This window comes from Capricornis sumatraensis, chromosome 17, assembly GCF_032405125.1.
Source record: "Capricornis sumatraensis isolate serow.1 chromosome 17, serow.2, whole genome shotgun sequence".
Lineage (NCBI taxonomy): Eukaryota > Metazoa > Chordata > Mammalia > Artiodactyla > Bovidae > Capricornis > Capricornis sumatraensis.
This window is the reverse complement of record NC_091085.1, coordinates 47225007-47246595: the sequence shown is the minus strand read 5'-3', so window position 1 is coordinate 47246595 and position 21589 is coordinate 47225007. Positions and strand designations below refer to the sequence as shown.

At 45.9% G+C, this 21589-nt stretch overlaps 1 protein-coding gene across 4 annotated transcripts in view; it reads left to right on the top strand.

The window, feature by feature from the left end:
* The window catches only part of FNIP2 (folliculin interacting protein 2), a 126101-nt gene that overhangs the window by 64174 nt on the left and 40338 nt on the right, over window positions 1–21589 (top strand). For 2 of the 4 annotated variants that reach the window (XM_068989454.1, XM_068989453.1), the window contains exons 4-8: window positions 1377–1477; window positions 2420–2491; window positions 4880–4980; window positions 7083–7154; window positions 20680–20809. In XM_068989454.1, coding sequence (XP_068845555.1) covers window positions 1377–1477; window positions 2420–2491; window positions 4880–4980; window positions 7083–7154; window positions 20680–20809 — 476 coding nt within the window. Of the gene's footprint in view, window positions 1–1313; window positions 1478–2419; window positions 2492–4879; window positions 4981–5141; window positions 5232–7082; window positions 7155–20679; window positions 20810–21589 lie in introns of all 4 variants that reach the window. The other 2 variants (XM_068989452.1, XM_068989455.1) reach the window with 2 other exon arrangements.

Sequence of the window (21589 nt, the reverse complement as noted above, 5' to 3'; positions counted from 1 at the left end):
TTGAGAATCACAACTCGCACATGGACCTTGAGCTTCAAGAGAAAGCAGATTAAGAAATGGAGGTGGTGGGTCGAAGTTATTAATGAAGAACGTGAAAGCCTGTCAGTTCTGTCTGCATGTAGTGAGAAGGGATTGGTAGGAGCCTATTAAATTAGATTGATTTCTGTTTCTTTTTCCTTCTCTGCAAATGTGTGTTAAGTAGGTGTATGTGTGTGCCCTTCTGTGTGTAAATATATATGTGTATGTGTGTGGATTTTGAGTTAAAAGAAGGGAGCGTTAAGGGTGATGCCACGTTTTTGCTTGAGTAGAAAGCAAAGCAGCCAAGAACCTGGCTGGTGGCCCAAGTTACGGGAGGTCGTGGTTTGGTTTTGGTCAGGCCATGTGGGTGCTCCTGGTTTGGTTGACACTCATCCTTATCGTGTGTCACCAGCATTTACAGTAGGCGCTGAGCATCCTCTATTCACACGCATCCACTCACATACCATCATATTTCACAACATACAGATTTTGTGCCATGTGAGTGAAGGCATTTGGCTGCTGGCTTCCAGAGCCCCAGGCAAGTCAGGGTCCAGAGATGAAGGTGTGGGGGTTCCCACATGTTGGGAAGAACCAGAATCACAGCAGTGGTTGTGGACGTGGGCAGTGATAGGAGGGCCCTCTAAGGAACAGTTCTGTCCAGGGGATGAGGCGGGAAAGCAGAGATTTAAGAAAGAGAGCAGTTAGCACATCAGATATTGTGAGACATTTAATAAAACAAACTGGGAAGTCGCCACTGGATTTCACAGAAGGCGAGGCCATCACTAGAGTGCTGTGAATAGTTGTGGGGGGAGGCAGCCCTCTGTGCTGGCAAAAGGGACGCGAAAGACTGGTCAGAGGTAAGGGTTTAGATATTTAAAAAATATTTTTGTAAAAGTTTAGGGGGATCAGACTGTCTGTCATCTCTTGGACCTCACCTGCCGCAAGGAGCGTTTTGTTCAGCAGTGTTAATTTTGGTTGGATAATCCTGGACTGTTTCTTCCCAGGATGTGTTCTTAGTACCAAGAGAGTACTCACCCTGTCTCTTCCATCACCTAATCTTTCTACTTAGCCTTTGTAAATGGAGATGAGGAAAACCTTTGTTTCTCATAAAAAAAGATTAAAAATGAGCTTCAGTAAAATGCTTGGGTCCTGTGTGAGGATATCATGTGTAAAGAAGAAATCATGAGCATTCGTGATTATTTGGGGGGAAAAAGTGGGCAGTCACCATTTTTACAGTCACTAAGGTTGTAAAGCTATCAGATGCTGCTTTGAGAAGCAGATCTAATTACCAACAGGCTGAGCGTTGTTCTCTGTCGCACTGTGCATGGTGCTGTGGTGGTTCCTTTCACGTCCGACAGTACACGCGGCCCGCCTCTGACGTCAGCATGCTCGGGGAGATGATGTTCGGCTCGGTGGCCATGAGCTACCAAGGCTCCACCCTGAAGATTCACTACATACGGTGAGTGAAACACAGCATGGGGATGTTGACTCCTAATTCACACATGCCTAAAAAACTTACACAGTTAAACAATAGACTGTCATCTGATGTTGTTAGCACTTGATATTTTTCATGCATCTTTACCAGTTAAAATAGACTCTTCCTACATAACTCTGACCTTGAATCAGTTTAGCAGAACAAAATCCTAAGCTTTAACTAAGTACTGTAAGTGAAAAATGCATACCAAAGTCTTCTAACTATCTGCCAGGTTAGTAGTAGCAACACTTTCTATCAGAATTATTCAAATATTTTCAGTTTTTCAAAATCTCATAAATTTTCTGTTTTCAGATTAAAATTTTAGTCATGACTTTTTCCTTTTACTGAGGTACATTTTTTTTTCTTATTTTTTTAAAAAAATCATTGAATGAATGCCACGTTTATTTCTGTTTCCAGGGAATGGTATCTAGAATAAAAACTGCTGCAAAAAACAAAATGCAATTCCATTAAAGAATATGTCCGTTGTCTGCATGTCAGAACAGAATTTAGCTTGCTTGAGGCACAAGCTATATGATTTATGAAAGAAAGCCTTTCCCTGTCCTCCATGTCTCCTGTCTGTTCATCCTGTGCCATGTGGCAGTTGAAAAAGTAACCTGAGAGAAAACAAACTTCTACTTTGAAAGATTCCTGCTAAGCAAAGTTTGTTCATCTGAAATACTTGCTCCCAAGGAAAACGGCCCCCAGAAATGTCTCCGTGTCTCTCTTCTAGGGTTTTAACATCCTTGGGATTTTAAAATGATAAAATTAGAAAAGAGAAATCTAGGCACCCCACTGATACAATGATTTGAAAAATACATGTCTCATTCTTTGTCAAATAAAATATAAAAGCTTCAGAAAAAGTAGAAATAAAAGCAAGCAAACAAAAAAGCATCTCTCCCTGCTCTGTTCTTTTGTCTTTTCCCCCAGTTCTCCTCCGCAGCTGATGGTTAGTAAAGTCTTCTCCGCCAGGATGGGCAGTTTCTGTGGGAGTACAAACAAGTAAGTGTGGGGTGTGCCCCCACCCCTGCTGTTGCAAGTCGCTGTTTCTGGGGTGTGCCCCCACCCCTCACTGTTCCAAGTGGCTGTTTCTGGGGTGTCCCCCCTCCACCCCGCATTGTTCCAAGTAGCTGTTTCTGGATGGGGTCACTCTTTGTGACTCTTTTTGAGATGAGAAGCAGGACGAGTCCACGTTGACACAGGGTTTTCAAGGTGGCCGTTGTCTGGTACCCAGTGAATGTGAAAAGGCCCTGGACCTTAACAGTTGGCCTTGAAGACAGATCTGTCTATACATATGTTTGGGGTCTCTACCTGTTACCCTCTGTTCCTACTGACAGACACCAAGTTTTCATTTCCTGCAAAATGAAATGTGAAGGGTAAAAAAGGAGGGGCTACAGTAATGAGTGGCCAATATTATTTTTCCCCAATATTATTTTATCTTACAGTCTTATCAGAACTTTCCCCTGGTGGTCCAGTAGTTAAGATTTTGCCTTCCAATGCAGGGCATACAGGTTCAATCCCTGGTCAGGGAGCTGGGACCCTGCATGCCTCATAGCAAAAAAACCAAAAACATTGTACAAAAGCAGTATTGTAACAAATTCAATAAAGACTTTAAAAATGGCCCACATTAAAAAAAAATCTTAAAGCCTTGTCTGTTAAAGGAATGAGGCACAGGGTGAGTTTGCCAGGCTGAGAGGCCCCTGAATGGCAGGAGAGGTTGTCTATGCTCGCTGTCAGCCATCTGTGCCACCTCTGCGGTTGGCGGGGACTTGGGTCAGGCAGTGTTTTGATTTTTGCTCCTGAGTTCCTCCCCCAACTTTTAATTTTGGTCTTCTTTGTAGACTAAGAATATTTCAGTGCCTAACTTAACTCTTACCTTGGTACCTTTGTTCATGTATTTTGAATTTTCCAAGCAGAAATATTTTATATAGTTCTTTTTTGGAATGAAAAAACATTTGTTATACTTGGGTAAGTTTGAAGAAATGTTTGTTATAAATTAAAGGGGTATTCTTCGGGGTCAGATAAAGGCTGTATTTTTTTACAGTCTTTGGAAATTAAAAGTATGTTCCTCTGCAAATTTGGGTGCCTTTGAGTAAGTCTGCTTACTTTTCAGCCCGGTAAAGAATTTATATTTTTGAGCATTTTGAGACTGGATTGTCAGGACTTAAGCGTAGGAATCACAGAAGGCAGTGGCACCCCACTCCAGTACTTTTGCCTGGAAAATCCCATTGAGGGAGGAGCCTGGTAGGCTGCAGTCCATGGGGTCGCTAGGAGTCGGACACGACTGAGCGACTTCACTTTCACTTTTCCCTTTCATGCATTGGAGAAGGAAATGGCAACCCACTCCAGTGTTCTTGCCTGGAGAATCCCAGGGACGGCAGAGCCTGGTGGGCTGCCGTCTATGAGGTTGCACAGAGTCGGACACGACTGAAGTGACTTAGCAGCAGCAGCAGCAAGCGTAGGAGTTAATGTTTCTTTTTTTTGTGAGATATTCTTTTTCAGATCTTTGCTACTACCTGAGCATTTATTATACTAACTCCCTCTAATAAAATATTAAGTTCAGATTTAAATAAAAATGATTTTTGCCTCATTATGCTATATTATCCTCAAAATCTTTATTTCACTTCTTAGTAAATACAATAAATTATTAAAATCTGCTTCTCTCACACGTATGTTGTTGTGTTAGTCACTCAGTCATGTCTGAGTCTTTGTGATCCCAAGGATTGTAGCCCATTAGGCTCATCTGTCCATAGAATTCTCCAGGCAGGAATACTAGAGTGGGTTGCCATTCCCTTCTCCAGGGTATCTTCCCAACCCAGGGATAGAACCCGGGTCTTCCTCATTGCAGACAGATTCTTTACCATCTGAGCCACCAGGGAAGCCCTCTCACATGTTTATTTATGAGTAATTCTATCTTTTTAGAAGTTGTGGAATCAGACTCCTATAAAAATCATAATTTCTGTTATATGGTCTTCCTGAAAAAGGTTGCCAAATTTCTCATGGATGTTAACTAAGAGTTAAAATGAATTTCATTTTGAAGGTTTATGTAAAATTACCCTTGAAATAAATAGCATTAGCCTTGGTCTTAGTCACCAAAACAAGATTTTAGAGTTTCTTATTCCCCCTTATATAATGTGAAATTGTATATTTGGATTGTAAATGTTTGGAATGTGTCATTTAGTTTTATAGGTTGAACTACCTCTCAGAACCTTTCTTGTCTTTTAACAAATTCTCCTGAAAATTAATTCCCTCCAGTAGATGTGAGACTTTATTAATTTATAAAGAAAAATCTGACCAACTGGTGGATTGTCTTATACCTGAGAGTCTGTTAGCAAGCAGCTGTATTCATCTCTTCATGTTTCTCTCCCTTTCATCCCCTTCTGGACTTAGCTTGCAAGACAGCTTCGAATACATCAACCAAGATCCTAACCTGGGAAAACTGAACACAAATCAGAATAACCTGGGTCCGTGTCGGACCGGAAGTAACCTAGGTAAACTCCGCCGCCTAGATGAGTCTTGCTTTCTGGACGCCCCCCGCTGCGGGTGTGCGTTTTGCTTTCTTTGAGTTTGCGGTGTTGTTTTGTTCTGCTGTATCTTTAATCTGTGTTTATTCTGTGTGTGCCTTGTCTGCCCCGTGTCGTCTCCGCCGCAGGTGCGCTGCAGGGATGCGGCGGCAAGCTGCCCCCAGGGGCGGCCGAGGGAGGACCTCTCCGGCTCAGCCGCAGCGCCTCTTTCTTTGCAGGTTTGTGTGGAATGCTGAGCACGGTGTGACCTGCACACGTTAATAAATCCTGGGCAGGTTCTTGGAAACAAATCCTGTTTGGCACCTCTCTAGAAATCCAAGGGGCTCTTGAGATAATTAGTTCCAAATGCTGCCAAGTTCCCCATGTTCTGAAACTTCCACCCATGAACCCCTATTGTAAAAGTCTCCATTAATACCCCAGTGTAAGCTGATTTTGATCCAAAATGAGCCTTTTGTATTTCTAAGAGGATAATATCTTTGATCTTCCTCAGCCTCTTCTGCTGCTGTGAACTGTCTCTCTTTACCATGGCATCTTTAGTCCATTTTTCACCTGCATCCTTAGCTGCACAGTCTCTTCAAAAGTCACTCTAACAACAGCATGGAAGACCAACCTCACTCACATTCTCTCTCTGTGGCACTTTAGTAGCTCAGATGCATTTTCCAGCTTCTTTTCAGGTGTAATTGTCTGCGTCTGTCTGGGTAGGTACACTCTGAGCAGAGCCTGGTCTAGCTGAGGCTGTCTGCTATCTGCTGTAGGTTGGCATGATTAACAAGTGTGGAAGGCTTCACTGCTAACTTTAAAGGTTGTGTTTACGGCAAATGGTATGCTTCATTCCGTTTTTCTTTGTAGCCTAAAATATGCTAGACACTCTAGTTAACTGACAGACACTCTCCTACCTATCTCAAAGTGAGGATAACATGTTTGTTTATACACTCTCCTGAAAATTGCAAAAACAAACATGCTTCACAAAATAGCTGGCAAATATAACACTCAGGCAGGGCAACCTTGTGCACTATAAAGCTAACTGTAGCCACAGGTCAGCTGCCTTCTAGCTCAATAAGGAAATAGTAAAGACCGATTTGAAGCTTTCCTAGAAGTCTGTACTCCTTAAGAGTGTTCTCTTTTTTTGTTAGTTTTTTTTGGAGTACTGTTGGTTTACAGTGTAGTGCGAGTTTCTACTGTACAGCACAGTGAAGCAGCTTTACGTATACGTATATCATCTCTTTTCTGGGTTCCCTCCCCATTCAGGTCACCACAGAGCACTGGGTAGAGTTCCTTGTGTATACAGTAGGTTCTCATCAGTTATCTATTTCACTACTGATACTATGTATAAAATAGAGTGTTTTCTAAGCAAGTCTACAATAATTCTGAATCTAGGTATGTATGGAAAAGAGGTGGAGCAAAAAAATCGTTGAAGATAAATACGTGTTTTCTATCTACCAAGAGAATGGGTTGTAAAACAGAGACACATTTTTCAAATTTATGAAATGGTTTTCACGTAGTTCTCTAGGTTGCCTATAGTTGTTACTAAAACTGATTATAAAGCATTTTGAAATTTCTTAATATTTTGAAGTACATTCTAATATGTTGAAAATACTTAAATATTATGTAAAATCTACCAATGAGGAAAATGGCCTCACAGTATCCACTGCAGGATGCGGTTCATTGTATCAAGTGCGCACATAGTTTATGATTCAGTTAGAGGTGAGTATGGGAAAAGTCTGTTGCAATAGGACAGGCACCTGATCCTGCCTCCTCCTCCCCCGCCCCGCCCCGCCCTGCTCCTCTCCCCCCGCCCCTCCTCGCCTCCTCCCCTCTCTTTTCCGCCCCCTCTCCTTCCCTCCTCCTCCCCCACTTTCCTCCTGCTCCCCCCACCCCGCCACCTCCTCTCGGGTCTTTCCTGCTCTTCCTCACCCCTCTCCTCTTCCTCCCCGATCTGTTTTTGCTGCACTGAATTCTACTTTCTCGTTCCTCTCTATGTACACTCAAGCTGGTCCTCACTAGCCATCATAAAAACGAGCGCAGTTGATTTGAACAGTCCGCTGACCAGGTTTCCTTGCCTCCCACAGCACACAGCACCCCGGTTGACATGCCAAGCAGAGGACAGAACGAAGACAGGGACAGCGGCATTGCCCGGTCAGGTACGTGCGAGTCTCCTCTTGTTTGGCATTACCTGTGGGGTGAGCACTCTGAGCTCTGGGCCCTTGGGGCCAGTGTCCAGGCATGATGTGCACCAGGATGAGCCCTGGCGGTGAAAAGCGCACCGAGAAGTGTCCCTCTAAAAAGAGAGACGCCTCCTTGAGCCAGTGGTCCTCGCTTGCTAAGTGCTGAGGATCAGATCAGGGGAGGGACAGTGTCCGGGGGTGTCACTCTGACCATGACCGTGGCAGGGCTGCCTGCTGACCCGTGCACTCCTTCTGTCCTGGAGACATACTGCTCTAGATTTTATCTCCTGTGCCTTTTCTTCTTATGTCAGGCTACTGACCAGGGTGTTTGGCCTCCTTAATCAGTAGAAATTGACAAGAGACCAGACACAAAATTCAGACAAGGCTTTATTGGGCCCCCACTGCAGCAGAGGGTAAGAGAACAAGTAACAGGTGCCCTAGGTGCCCTAGCTTGCTCCCGGAGAAGAGAGGGGAGTGAGCTGAGCTAGTTCCTCACATGGGGTGAGCGTAGGAGTGCGTCCAGGGATCAGGCTGGAGGGTGGCATCGGTGGTGGGTGCAGAGGGCATGCACAGTACCCTGCCTTTACTCCCAACACTCTGCTTTTGTTCCTGGATCTTCAGAATTTGCAGTTAGATTTTTTGGTCTTTTTGTGTCTTTTGTTCATAACTTGCCCCAACTGCACATGCATGCAATTATTTTTAGCCCCTTCTAGTTTCTTGAGACATTGGTTATCTGTTGAGACATTTGTCCAGGCCCACACACTACAGCAAAGGGTCCCGGGTCGCAGCTTGTCTCAAAGCCTTAAACTTTCTCAAGACTGCTTTTAAGATGTCTTGGTTTCTGCTCTTATACCTGATTCTGCTGTTGATTTTGATTTGTGGTTCAGGTCAGAGATAGATTCCTAGCAGTGAAAGAAGGGTGGTCAGTGAATGATGTGGAATTGGAGGGTTTGGGGGTGTGTGGGCTGTGCCTGCTGCAGACTCAGGGCACCTACTGCAGCCGGTTGGTGCTCATTGTGCTGAGCCTCGGCTGGGCTTGCTGCCTTAAGTCATTTCTGTTTCCCTCTGGTCCCTTCCATGTGGTACTGAGCCCTTCACCCTGCTTGGCATAGCTCTGCTCCCAAGTTGTTAAGTGAAATGGAATTTGTGACAGAGTCCACCTGTTTGGTTAATATATGTCTCGTGATGAAAAGTACACAAGATTCTGTGTATGATTGGTTTCAGTGAGTTGATTCACTTTGGGTTTCCTGATCCCGTCTTAGGGAACCTTGGTCAGAGGTGTAACTGCCGTTAGTTAGACCTGTGTTGTTTTCATTTGTAGCAGTTTTTACACAAACGTAAAACCTGGGATACGCCGCTTATGGAGTGGTAAGAGGATCATCTGACTTTGTGTTCCACGCTGCTCGCTGCTCGGGGATGATCTCCATCCATACGGGGCGTGGTCAGCATCCACTCTGCAGGAGGGCCTTTGAGTCACACCCATCCGTCAGCCACCGGAGGCTGAGCGTGTGCAGTGTGATGGCCTTAGTGTCCCAGAGCCCAGCCCCTGGAGCCTCTCCGGTCAGGCTTGGCCAGGGCTGGCTCTGTCTTGGTCGAGTCTCCAGGCAAAAAGAAGCGGGAACCACAGTAGAAGTAAGGCCATGCCCCATCCCAGGTGCTGCCTTAGCAGCTCATAGAATTTGGTGTGTTTGTCTCTATGTGGTGAACACCCAGGTGGCACTAGTGGTTAAGAACCCCCCTGCCAGTGCAGGAGATGTCAACGACATGGGTTCGATCCCTGGGTCAGGAAGATTCCCTGGAGGAGGGCATGGCAACTCGCTCTAGTATTCTTGCCTGGAGAACCCCATGGACAGAGAAGCTTGGACAGTCCAAAGGGTCACAAAGAATTGGACACAACTGAAGCGACTTAGCACGTTTGCGTGCACACCTTTGTGTAGTGAACACTCTTTGCCCAAAGATGACTAGTATTTGACCAAGTCCCTCTCTGAGCCCCAAGGTCACAGGGCTCCCACTGTAACTTTCCCTTATGTGTCTGTTTCTGCTCCTTCTTGTTCCAGAAAGGACTAGAGAGACTGGGGGGAGCTGGTGCCAACAGAAAGTTGGCACCTTAGGCAGGGGTTCCTGGGTAGCTCATCGGTTTACTGTGTGTTTGGTGTGAAGGTTCACGTTGCACACATCAGAATCCCCATAGGTTTGGTAGTTCTCTGATTCTAAATCACTTTTTAGATGAGTCTTATTTGGCCTCAGAGAAGCAGGAATGTTGAGGGGCTGAGTGTGCATTGAAGTGAAAGGTCCATAGCAGCCACATCTGGGTGTTCTCTCGGGAGGAGGAGGCAGATGTGAATCTGGTGCAAATGTGAACTCTGACTTCCCTGGTGGCTCAGCTTGTGAACCAGGCACCTCTCCTTTGAGGCTCCCAGACTCCTGTTGCGGGGATGGCAGACGTGGGGCTGCACGGGGCCCCGATGGGCCTTCTGCTTCCCTTCCTCCTGGAGCCGCTTCAAAGTCATTGGGTGCTCCCGGGGTGGGTCTCCCTCCACTGAGGCCTCTTGAGCTCCCCAGGCCTCTGCTCCTCACCACCCATGCCGTGTGGGACCAAGTGCTCATCCTGAAGCAGAGCAGGGACTCCCACAGTTTGACCTGAATCAGCAGGAGAAGACGTAGAAAATTAATGACATTGTTTATTTTCTTTTTCCTATAATTTGTAACTTCCTGTCTTACTAGTTGAGAGATGGGGAAAATATTTTAAACTAGATTTTATTTTTTAGAACAGTTGTAGATTTGCAGAGCAGTTGAGATGATAGTAGGGAGCGTCTGTGTACCTTGCACAAGCCTCCCTGTTAGTAACATCTCGGTTAATAAGATGGCGCGTTTATTAATAGTTGTCGTGTCTACTTGGCTCCACTCAGCTCTGGCAGTTTCTCAGACTTTGTTTTGGTGACTTTGATGGTTTCAAGAACTAGCAGTCAAGTATTGCATAGAATGCCAATTGTTAGAATTTGTTTGATGTTTCTCACGTGACTAGACTGGGGCTCTGGGTTTTAGGAAGAAAGAAAACAGAGGTAAAATGTTACTTTTAGAAAATAGTTTTTTGGCTGTGCCGGCAGTTAGTTACAGCACTCAGGATCTTTGCTCTTTGTTGCTTTGTGTTCCGTGTGTATCCGTGGCTCCGTACATACTGCTGTCTGTGGTGCCTGCGCCTGTGTTCAGTTAAACGTGAGTTGGTGCTGGTTTCTCTGTTGCACGTTATCCATGGTCATGGGGACCATCCCACCCTCCCCACCTGGCTTATCCGCAGACCACCCTCTGACAGTGAGACACCCAGCTCCCCTGCCTGCCCTGCATTTAGGTGACAGATTCATTGCTGTCCACACACACCAGCGTCTGATAGCTTAACCTGCCCTCCTTGGGAAACGCCTTTTTGCACTAGAGTGCAGTGCTTGTGTGCAGCTTCTCTGACCTTCTCGTGTCTAAGGTTCCCAAGGCCGACACCTTGGGAATGTGGGGAATATCTGCAGCTGCACACGCCAGGCAGCAGAAGCTCCAAGATCACAGCTGACACTGGCTCATCCTCATGATGAACTGGCTTTCTGACGGCTGCCCCAAACTCGGAACATCACACGTCACACCTGAAGAAAAAAGGCCTCTTTTTTTTTTCTTTTTAAATCATCCTCTATAGAGAGGAACCTGATCTGGGATGAGGAGTCTGAGAGAACTAGGTACAGTTCCCCGGCAGAAAGTCACCAGGAGCCTGTGCACCTCCTGCAGGCCGATGTCACAGGAGGAGCGGGGCTGGACACTGACCACACGCTCGTTGTGCAGTGTGCCCCGGGAGCGCAAAGCGCCATCTGGGTTTCAACTCTGGGAGGGCCCTCTGTTGTTAGAGAACTCACTCATTTTGCTGGTTTCCACAGTCGGGCCAGCTTGGCACAGGTGAGTTTAAGAGGAGGGCTTGGAAGGATAGTGCTGATTCAGGCTTGACCATCTATTCTGCGGCTTGGGCGGAGCTCAGGTTCCTCAGTTCTTGGTGCTTCTCATAGTTCAGGCCAGACCCTTGGTGTGCTCCAAGAATAGATGTTTCTCTTCACAAATCTGTCAGCTCCTTCACATTAGCGCTTTCCTTCTAGACTTGTATTCATCTATACCTGTTTAAGAAAAATTAGAATCAACAAGTAATGCACACCGCAGCCAAAACTACAGGAGATCTAAGGATATTTCTGAGAAAAGATATGTGATACTGTCAGGGAGAAATTTTTAAAATCGTTGTTAGAAGAATGCATGTATATTATCTGAAGAGAGAGAGATCAAGTTCCACAAATAAATATGTAAAGTCAGTGTAATTTCAATTAAAACCCCTTGTGAAGTTGGGCAAAATCACTTTTATTTGTGTGGAAGAGCAAAGGACCAACCTTTACAAATCCTTTGTAGATTTTGTTCTTAGAATTCAGACTATGGCTAAAAAGACATGGGAAAGTTAAATAACTTGGCATATAAATGTAGAGAGTGAGTAGATCACCCGGGCTAGGCTAGAATTTATATCCTACATGAGGGATTAAAATGTAATGTATTTTTGGTCGAATATTTTTCATGCTAAAGAGAAATGAGCTATGAAGCCAAGAAAGGACAGCGGCAAACTTAAAAGCTCATGACTGAGTGAAAGAGGCAGTTAGGAGAGGCTGATGTGATGGTGTGCTGTTGTAAGAATCACCGTGTAACAGCGTGGAAATGACAGAGCCGTGGAGACAGTAAAGAGACGGTGGTTGTCAGGGCTTGGGTGGGGGTGGGTGGGGGGAGGACAGTGAACCGTTGCTGCGTGGTGCTGAGATGGTGGGTGCGTGTCATGATTTGTCCAGACAGCGTGGGATATGTACCCAGGAGTGAACCCCTGTGAAGCTCTGGACTCTGGGTGGTCAGTCATAGCAGACATGCCCTCTGGTGGGGATGCTGCTCTTGTGGAAGGCTGTGCATGTGAGAAGCAGCGGGTACGTGGGGAATCTCTGCACCTGCCACTCCCGTTTTGTGGTGAACCTGAAACTGCTCTAAAAATGGAAGTCTGTTTTTCTTTTCTTTTTCTTTCTTTTTTCGGCCACATGTATGGCATGTGGGAATTTAGATCCCTGACCAGGGATGGCATCCGTGTTCCCTGCAGTGGGAGCATGGGGACTTAACCTCTGGACCACTAGGGAAGTCCCCTGAAGTCTATTTTTAAAAATTGGTATGTTTTGAAATCTTGATGGGAAGAACATTGTCTTTTCATTCAGGGGGTTTTAAAGAAATTTTATTAAAACTGAAAAGTTACCTGTGGTGCTTTTGAGGACTGTATGTAGTCTTAAAGTAATTCTATGGTTTGGGAGCTAAAATGTGTTTTAATCAGAATTTGATTTGCCAATTAACTTGTTTGGTTTATTAAAAAAGATGTCTTCCTATCAGACAATAATTGACCTTTTAAGTACTTCAACTCTTCTGTGATTAGAAACAACTGCTGAACTTTAAAGAGCTTTATATTTTTCAAGTGTTTAATAAGCAGAAACTGTTAAGAGAAGTACTATTAGTGTTACAGTCAACAAAAGCTGTTGTCATGTACTGTTTTAGTTGTAGTACCCTTTGTATCAAACTGAGAGAAAGGGTTCAGGCCCAGATCCACACTTCTACCATCACCATCACCACCGCCACCATCACCACCACCATCACCACCGCCACCATCATCACCACCACCACCACGATCATCACCACCACCACTGCCATCACCACCACCACCGCCATCATCACCACCACCACCACCATCACCACCGCCACCATCACCACCACCACCACCACCGCCATCACCGCCATCACCATCACCATCACCACGATCATCACCACCACCACTGCCATCACCACCACCACCGCCATCATCACCACCACCACGATCATCATCACCACCACCACCATCGCCACCATCATCACCACCACCACCATCATCGCCACCATCATCGCTACCACCACCGCCATCACCACCACCACCACCGCCATCATCACCACCACCACCACCACTGCCGTCATCACCACCATCACCACGATCATCACCACCACTGCCATCACCACCACCATCATCGCCACCACCACCATCATTGCCACCACCACCATCATTGCCACCACCACCATCATTGCCACCATCATCACCACCACCACCACCATCACCACCACCGCCGCCATCATCATCACTATCACCACCATCGCCATCACCACCACCACCGCTGCTGCCATCATCACCACCACCGCCATCACCACCACTATCATCATCACTTCCACCATCAAAATAAAAGTGTGAAAGTGTTAGTCACTAAGTCGTGTCTGACTCTTCTTGACCCCATGGACTATAGCCTGCCAGGCTCCTCTGTCCATGGGTTTCTCCAGGCAAGAATACTGGAGTGGGTTGCCATTCCTTTCTCCAGGGGATCTGCCTGACCCAGGAATCGAACCTGCATCTCCTACACTGCAGGCAGATTCTTTACCATCTGAGCCACTAGGCCTCCCTATCAAACATAAAAAAGACTTAAGATGAAGAGGTGGAGAGAAAATCCTTATGCTCTCTATACAGTTTTGACCATAGGAAGCTTTTTAACAAATTCAGGTTTTGAACTCTCTAGAAATTTTTTTTCTAATGTTTTGGGTCTGCTTGCTTGTTGATCGAGACAGACATCATGAAGGAACTTTTCTTGAGAATCTTATGCACCAGGCGTTTTTGTTGGATGTGATGAGAGATCAGTAATCAAGTAGACATGCAGTTTATATTCAATAGAGAAGAGACAGAGAAAGACAAAATGTAGGCAGGCTTCCATCACCACCAGAGTGTTCACTCAAGGAATGCCTCTCCTGGAAGCTGAAGTCTCAGTTGACTCAAGTGCCTTGCTAACTTACTTGGTGGCAGAGCAGAGAGCATGTTAGACTTTGGGGGTTGCTGGGGCAGAGCCCTGGGGTGGGAACAGGCTTTGTAAGTTTATGTGTGGGCAGCAGAAAGACCGCTATGTACTGGGAACAGAGGGCGGCTGGATGCAGTGAGGGGAGAGTCTGCAAGCTGAGCTTGGAGAGAAAATAGAGGTCTGGTCACATTAGCCTGTTGTAGGACTGGAAAAGGTCAGTTTTCATTCCGATCCCAAAGAAAGGCAATGCCAAAGAATGCTCAAACTACCGCACAATTGCACTCATCCCTCACTCTAGTAAAGTAGTGCTCAACATTCTCCAAGCCAGACTTCAGCAATACATGAACCGTGAACTCCCAGATGTTCAAGCTGGTTTTAGAAAAAGCAGAGGAACCAGAGATCAAATTGCCAACATCTGCTGGATCATTGAAAAAGCAAGAGAGTTCCAGAAAAACATCTATTTCTGCCTTATTGACTATGCCAAGGCCTTTGTGTGGATCACAATAAACTGTGAAAAATTCTGAAAGAGATGGGAATACCAGACCACCTGACCTGCCTCTTAAGAAACCTGTATGCAGGTCAGGAAGCAACAGTTAGAACTGGACATGGAACAACAGACTGGTTCCAAATAGGAAAAGGAGTACGTCAAGGCTATATATTGTCACCCTACTTATTTAACTTACATGCAGAGTTCATCATGAGAAACGCTGGGCTGGATGAAGCACAAGCTGGAATCAAGATTGCCAGGAGAAATATCAATAACCTCAGATATGCAGATGTCACCACCCTTATGGCAGAAAATGAAGAAGAACTAAAGAGCCTCTTGATGAAAGTGAAAGAGGAGAGCGAAAAAGTTGGCTTAAAGCTCAACATTCAGAAAACTAAGATCATGGCATCTGGTCCCATCACTTCATGGGAAATAGATGGGGAAACAGTGGAAACAGTGGCTGACTTTATTTTTCCGGGCTCCAAAATCACTGCAGATAGTGATTGCAGCCATGAAATTAAAAGACGCTTACTCCTTGGAAGGAAAGTTATGACTAACCTAGACAGCATATTAAAAAGCAGAGACATTACTTTGCCAACAAAAGTCCATCTACTCAAAGCTATGGTTTTTCCTGTGGTCATGTATGGATGTGAGAGTTGGGCTATAAAGAAAGCTGAGTGCTGAAGAATTGATGCTTTTGAACTGTGGTGTTGGAGAAGAGTCCACGACTCCCTTGGACTGCAAGGAGACCAAAGCAGTCAATCTAAAAGGAAAGTAGCCCTGAATATTCATCGGAAGGACTGATGCTGAAGCTGAAACTCCAACACTTTGGCCACCTGATGCGAAGAGCTGACTCATTGGAAAAGACCCTGATGTGGGAAAAGATTGAGGGCAGGAGGAGAAGGGGACAACAGAGGATGAGATGGTTGGATGGCATCACCGACTTGATGGACATGGATTTGGGTGGACTCCGGGAGTTGGTGATGGACAGGGAGGCTTGGCGTGCTGCGGTTCATGGGGTCACAAAGAGTTGGACATGACTGAGTGACTGAACTGAACTGAGTTTTGGCGAGAGTGTGTCCGGAAACAAAGACACCCCATCTGTCCTGTCCAAGTTCTGCAGGAGATGGAAGGCTCGGGCTTCTGCGGCTTCCTCCACCCAGGTGTCTCCTGCAAGTGAGGGCTATCTGGCAGGTCCAAGCTTGCACTCTAGACCCAGATGTTTGCTGCAGTCCTGCCTCTGCACTGTCCCAGGATGCTTTAAGGTCGGAGAGCGCATGACTCCATTTTACAGCAGCATCAACCAGCCAAACTCACAGTTCTTCCCATTGGAGGAATTGTAGCAGCTTCTGAGCGTTTGAGTTTGCATTTCCTTTTCCAGTGTTGAGTTTGCCCCTGTGGACTCTGGTTGTGTTTTGTAATTCCTTGGGGATTTTTGCTTGCTGCTTCTTTTCCCATAGAGAGTAAGCTCCCCTGGGGCAGAGACCCAGCTACTGTGTCACGCTGACTGTTCCATCCCCAGCAGCCTGAATCCTGCCTGGCATATAGGAGATGTTCAATGGATCCTTGAATGGGGTGGGGCGGTGGGGGGGGGGGGGCGGCATGTTCCCCATATATACGAGGAGGAGTACATACAGATTTTTTTAAAGAGACACACTCAGATGATCTAGTCATTTTCCTGGGCAACATCTGATATGCCCTTTCCATGACTGGCTCTTTCTGGATTTTAGTTTTAGTCGAGATGTACCATCAAGGGTTGACTGGAGAATAAACTTTAGTCCTGGTTGCTTGAAGAAAATCATGTGAACTTAACACTGTCTGATATCATCTTGTTTATTTACTCCATGCATGCAGGCTTGTTAAGGACAGAGCTTGTTAAGACCTTTCTGTGCTGTAACTTTCTGCCTCAGGCCCAGGTGGTGCCAGGAACTTAGTAAATGCTCAGTCAAAGTTGAGCAAATGGATTTAAGAGTTTCAGGGTGTTGTCACTTTGAATCCAGATTTTGTCAGATCGTCAATACAGTAAGCTCTCCAAATAGCAGACATATTTCCAGATAAAGCTGAATCCTTATCTTGAACAACACAGGTCAAGAAGAGCCAGCAGTTGACATTTTTAAGCCTACAGATGTATTCTTTTTTCTTACGCTAATTTCTGTAGGAATAAATAGACACTTGTTGAAGAGCCCCCCTCTGTCAGGAGGGTGGGGATGCAAGCATAAATTGTTTTCTTATTCATGTGCAAAACTCCAAAAATCTTTGCAGTCTGTGTTCATTAGCATTTGTGCTAATTATAAAAGTATTCTAAAAAGAAGAGCGATACTAAAAATATTAAGAAGTGTTAGACATAGCACTTTTAAAGCTGGAGCCGAGGCTGTGAATAATTTAACTGAAAGTCGCACATTTTACAACCAAGGCACCAACTTGTGGAACTGACAGGAAGCATGGTGTGGGCTGGGACCTACCCCGTGGAACTCCTGTGCAAAGCTCTTTGGTGTCCTGGAGATGCCTGGCCCACAGTGAAGTGAGTGAGCCAGCCAGGGAAGCCCACGCAGCTCTGGGGATGGGGACCAGCACCCCAGCAGCATCCAGGCTGCACTCCCTTGTAGACCATGGCCCAGCCCGTAGCCACACACACTAAATGGGGATTGAATCCATCTTTTTCTCATGAAAATGGCAATAGGTTGGTTACAAGGCAAAATGAGGCCTGTTCTTGTGTCTGAGAGTTGTACCTGTATCATTTGCTAAAACATGTGATTGACTACGGGTTTCAGGTGGCACCAGTGGTAAAGACTCTGCCTGCTGATGCAGGAGACCCAGGAGATGTTGGTTCGATCCCTGGGTTGGAAAGATCCCCTGGAAGAGGGCACGACAACCCACTCCAGTATTCTTGCCTGGAGAATCCCATGGACAGAGGAGCCTGGTGGGCTACAGTCCATGGGGTCGCATAGAGTCGGATATGACTGAAACAACGCAGCATGCACGCATGATTGACTATATACACTTCAGTACTTTTGCATAAATATCTTACTATATGATATCAAAATGCATTTTAAAAATATTTATTTGGCTGTGTTGGTAATTGTGGCACTCGAGATTTTTTTTTTTTTAAAGTTGTGGCACGTGGAATCATGAGTTACAGCATGTGAACTCTTAGTTGTGGCCTGTGGAATCTAGTTCCCTGACTAGGGATTGAATCTGGGCCCTCTGCATTGGGAGCACAGAGTCTTAGCCACTGGACCACCAGGGAAGGCCCCAAAATATTTTTCAGGAAATGTTGGAGAATGCTCAGCGAGCCCTTTAGCTTATATTTTTATCACAATTATTATTCAGCATTCTATAGTATGGATAAAGGGAACATCCTCCTTGGATTTTATTATTTTAATTTTTTGCTTTTCTTTTTCATGTCTCTATTACAAGTTCTCAGTTCTTTTCACAATTAACTATTCAGAATTAATGACCTTTTAGTAGTACTCTGAAATGTCTTACCTGGCCCACCTTTTCCAAGAATTGTCAGAGAGTGAGTAGGTAACATTTACTGTATGGGCACTGGGCTGATGTTTTACATGTAATGATTTGTTTAATCCTCACAGGAACTGTATGAGATAGGTCAGTGGTTTTTAAAGCTTTCTTTTTTCTGCCGCCCACGCTAATGCATTTCGCATCATGATCCAGTAACAAACATCTTTATATATGACAAACAAAACTATCATAAATTAGTGTTAACACTGCCTTCTACTCTATTTTCATTCATACTTCTCTTTTAAAATACCAGTTTTGATCTGCTAAATAATTTATAACCCACTAGCAGGTTGCAGCTCTCACAAAACATACTGAGGTGTGGTCCCTTACTGCTCCCGTTTTATGGATGAGAAAGCTGACAGGTTAAGTGAACCACCCAGGTGTCCCAGCCAGTGAGCCACAGAGCTGGGATTTGAAGGAGAGCCTGGCTCTTACTCCTCGTCTACTGAACAGAAGAATCATGCAGCTGTAGGACTTCCAGAGGATTTCCCAGGTGGTACAGTCATAAAGAATCTGCCTGCTAGTGCAGGAGATGCAGGAGACTTGGGTTTAATTCTTGGGACAGGAACATCCATGGAGGAGGGCATGGCAGCCCACTCGTGTTCTTGCCTGGAGAATCCCGTGGACAGAGGAGCCTGACAGGCTACAGTCCATGGGGTCACAGAGTCAACACGACTGGGCACACGGCATGAGCATGACTTCTAGAAGACAGTGGTCCTCAGCTCATCCCATCCTGGTTTTGTGACAGGGTGCGGACAAGTATTTATAATACAAGTGCTACATCTCAATGGTGTCCTCCACCTGCCAAGAAGAAGCTGATGTGCTCAGCATAAGACCAAGGACCCTGAGATTTGGAAATAGGAAACGAGGATCTTTTGGATCTTACAGGGGATTTTGAGAACTTGGGGGTGGAGCAGACATGTCTAATTAGGATTTTTTTGATTAAGTAGTATTCTGTTACTTTGAGGAAAAACTCTATCTCCCTTCAGAATTCTCAATAGAATTACCTGCTCACTGATACCTGAAATGGGGATTTGATTTTGGAGGTGTAAATCCAGCCTCAAGGCTGAAACCAGGCCAGCCTCACCTGGCAGCACTTTAGTGCAGAAGTGCCACACGTTCAGCAAACCTTTGTTCATTGTCCATTGTGTCCCAGGCACATCCTGGATACAAAGGGATCCACAGCTCCACCTTTGCCATGCATGTTGACTGGATTGGAAGAAGAGCGTCTCATGGATGCTCACAGCACCTCTGCTATGGACAAGGAAGCCTAGATTGTTAGCTTCTCACCCTTGTGGCTGGGGGTTCTCTGGTCTTGCAGCCGTCAGCTCCATGCAGGGCCACCATGCGCTGCATAGTGCCTGGCACATTGTAGATGCTTGCTGCGCAGCCAGGCAACCCTCGCAGGATTTCAGAACTCACCTTGGGAACGTATTTCCATCTGCCTGTAAAAGTAGAAATAAAAACATGATGGCCCATGTGGAGAAGCAGCCTTCCAGTGGTGTCCATGAGCATGGTATACTGTGCTTAGTGAAGTTAGTACCTGTGTCTGAAAATGTCGACTGGCTGCCTGTCACATTCCATTCCCTTCTCTACCTGACCCAGTAACTTGGGGGAGGTAAAGGAGAAAAAGTCTGCCTCCTCCACCATTCCAAACCCACAGAGCTCCGCCCAGCAGCAGAGATTTGAAAGAAGCCCTTTTGCCTGCCCTGAGGGGGAACCAGTCAGAAGGTGTGTCACTCGTAGTTAGGGAGGCACTGATACTACGTAACAGGAAGAAGCAGAGAGGCTCGCGGCAAATAAGTAGTCCAAGCGGAAAAACAATTTAGGACTAGTTGTTCCACTTTCAGAAGACTTCCCAGGTGGCACTGGTGGTAAAGAATCCACCTGGCCAATGCAGGAGATGTAAGAGACCTGGGTTCAAGCCCTGGATTGGGAAGATCCCCTGCAGGAGGAAATGGCAACCCACTCCAGCATTCTTGCTTAGAAAATTCCATGGGCAGAAGAGCCTGATGGACCCCAGTTCATGGGGTCCTAAAGAGTTGGACAACTGAGCACATGTGCACAGGCACATATTCCTCTTTCACAGCGAGGCAGTGGCAGTGGGCCCGGGGCTGGGGTCAAATGCTACGCATTTGGGGCTGGGGGTGCAGGAGAGGCAATGCTGTGTGGAGGAACTACCTTTCTACCTGGATTTCACCTCTGAATAGAGTGAAGAAGCAGTCGAGAAAGGTTAATGTGTGTGAGTAAATGCTATGCAGGGCACTGGTTACCCGGCATCAACAGCAGTAGTTCTGTGGAACACTGTATCAGGAATCTGCAGTTTGCACTCTGAGTGGATGAGTAATAATTGTTTGCATTTATAAGTGAGGTCTAGTTATGGATGCAAGGCTCTGTCTGTGGTCCCTGTTCCTTTTGACTTGTTTCCTCTTTGATGGGATATTTTCTCGCAGTACAAAAGTCTCAGGGAGGCCGTTTCCCCCTGCAGGGTGTGTCCTGTAGAACCTGAACAGTTAGGATCCCGGGCTTGTGCTTTCGTGTAGGTTCACGCAGGCTGCTTGAGTTCAACTCTCACTGTCCAATCTTCTCGCAGCCTCCCTGAGCAGCCTTCTGATCACACCGTTCCCATCTCCAAGCTCCTCCACCTCCTCGTCCAGCAGCTACCAGCGCCGCTGGCTTCGGAGCCAGACCACAAGCTTGGAAAACGGCATCATCCCCAGGAGGTAAGCTGGGTCCCCCTTGGTGCAAGGGGCACCCAAGTGGGCAGCCGGGGGGTGCCCGCAGACACAGCGTTCACTTGCTGTCCCTGGGAAAGTGTGGAAACTTTCCGCTCAGCTTCAGCTCAGCCTGGAAGTTTTCATGTTGAGGGTCCAGGAAAGACACTGGGAATATCTGGGTAGATCTGTGTTGATTTAAAGTGAGTACATTCTCTGTACTGGCTCCCCTCTGGGAGTAGCTTGTGTAAGTGAGAAGGCTGGAATAAATCTTGGCTTATGGTGACACAGTATGGTCTTTGAAAATGTATGAACCCAAGAATGGTGACATACTCTTTTTTTTTTTTTGGTAAAACTTAAATTCTTTAACAGTCATGAGTTTGATTATGAATAGAGTTGATACCAAGATATCCTTTGCCTTTATTTCAGTTGGTTTCAGATCTAAAGTTTAGTTACATTGCAAAATGTACATTTTTGACTTATGATGATGTTACATCAGTAGCTTCCAATCTCTTCTTCGTACAACCCACAACTTAAAAGGGAATGAAGATGATTGTCCCTATAAAATCCAGACGACAGTTGGTTGACTTAGTAAGTTGAGTTGTGAGTAGTGTGTATAGGGTCTGTGAGGGAGTGAAGAGTCAGCTGCACAACTGCATTTCAGAAGCTCATGAAGACGCACAGGTAAACAATGGTATAAAGAAGATAAATGTTTAGAGAGGGTAGGGTGTTTGGAGCTTGGGAGAGAGAGGCAGCATTCTGGAGGTCTTGGGGCTTGGGGAACCTTCA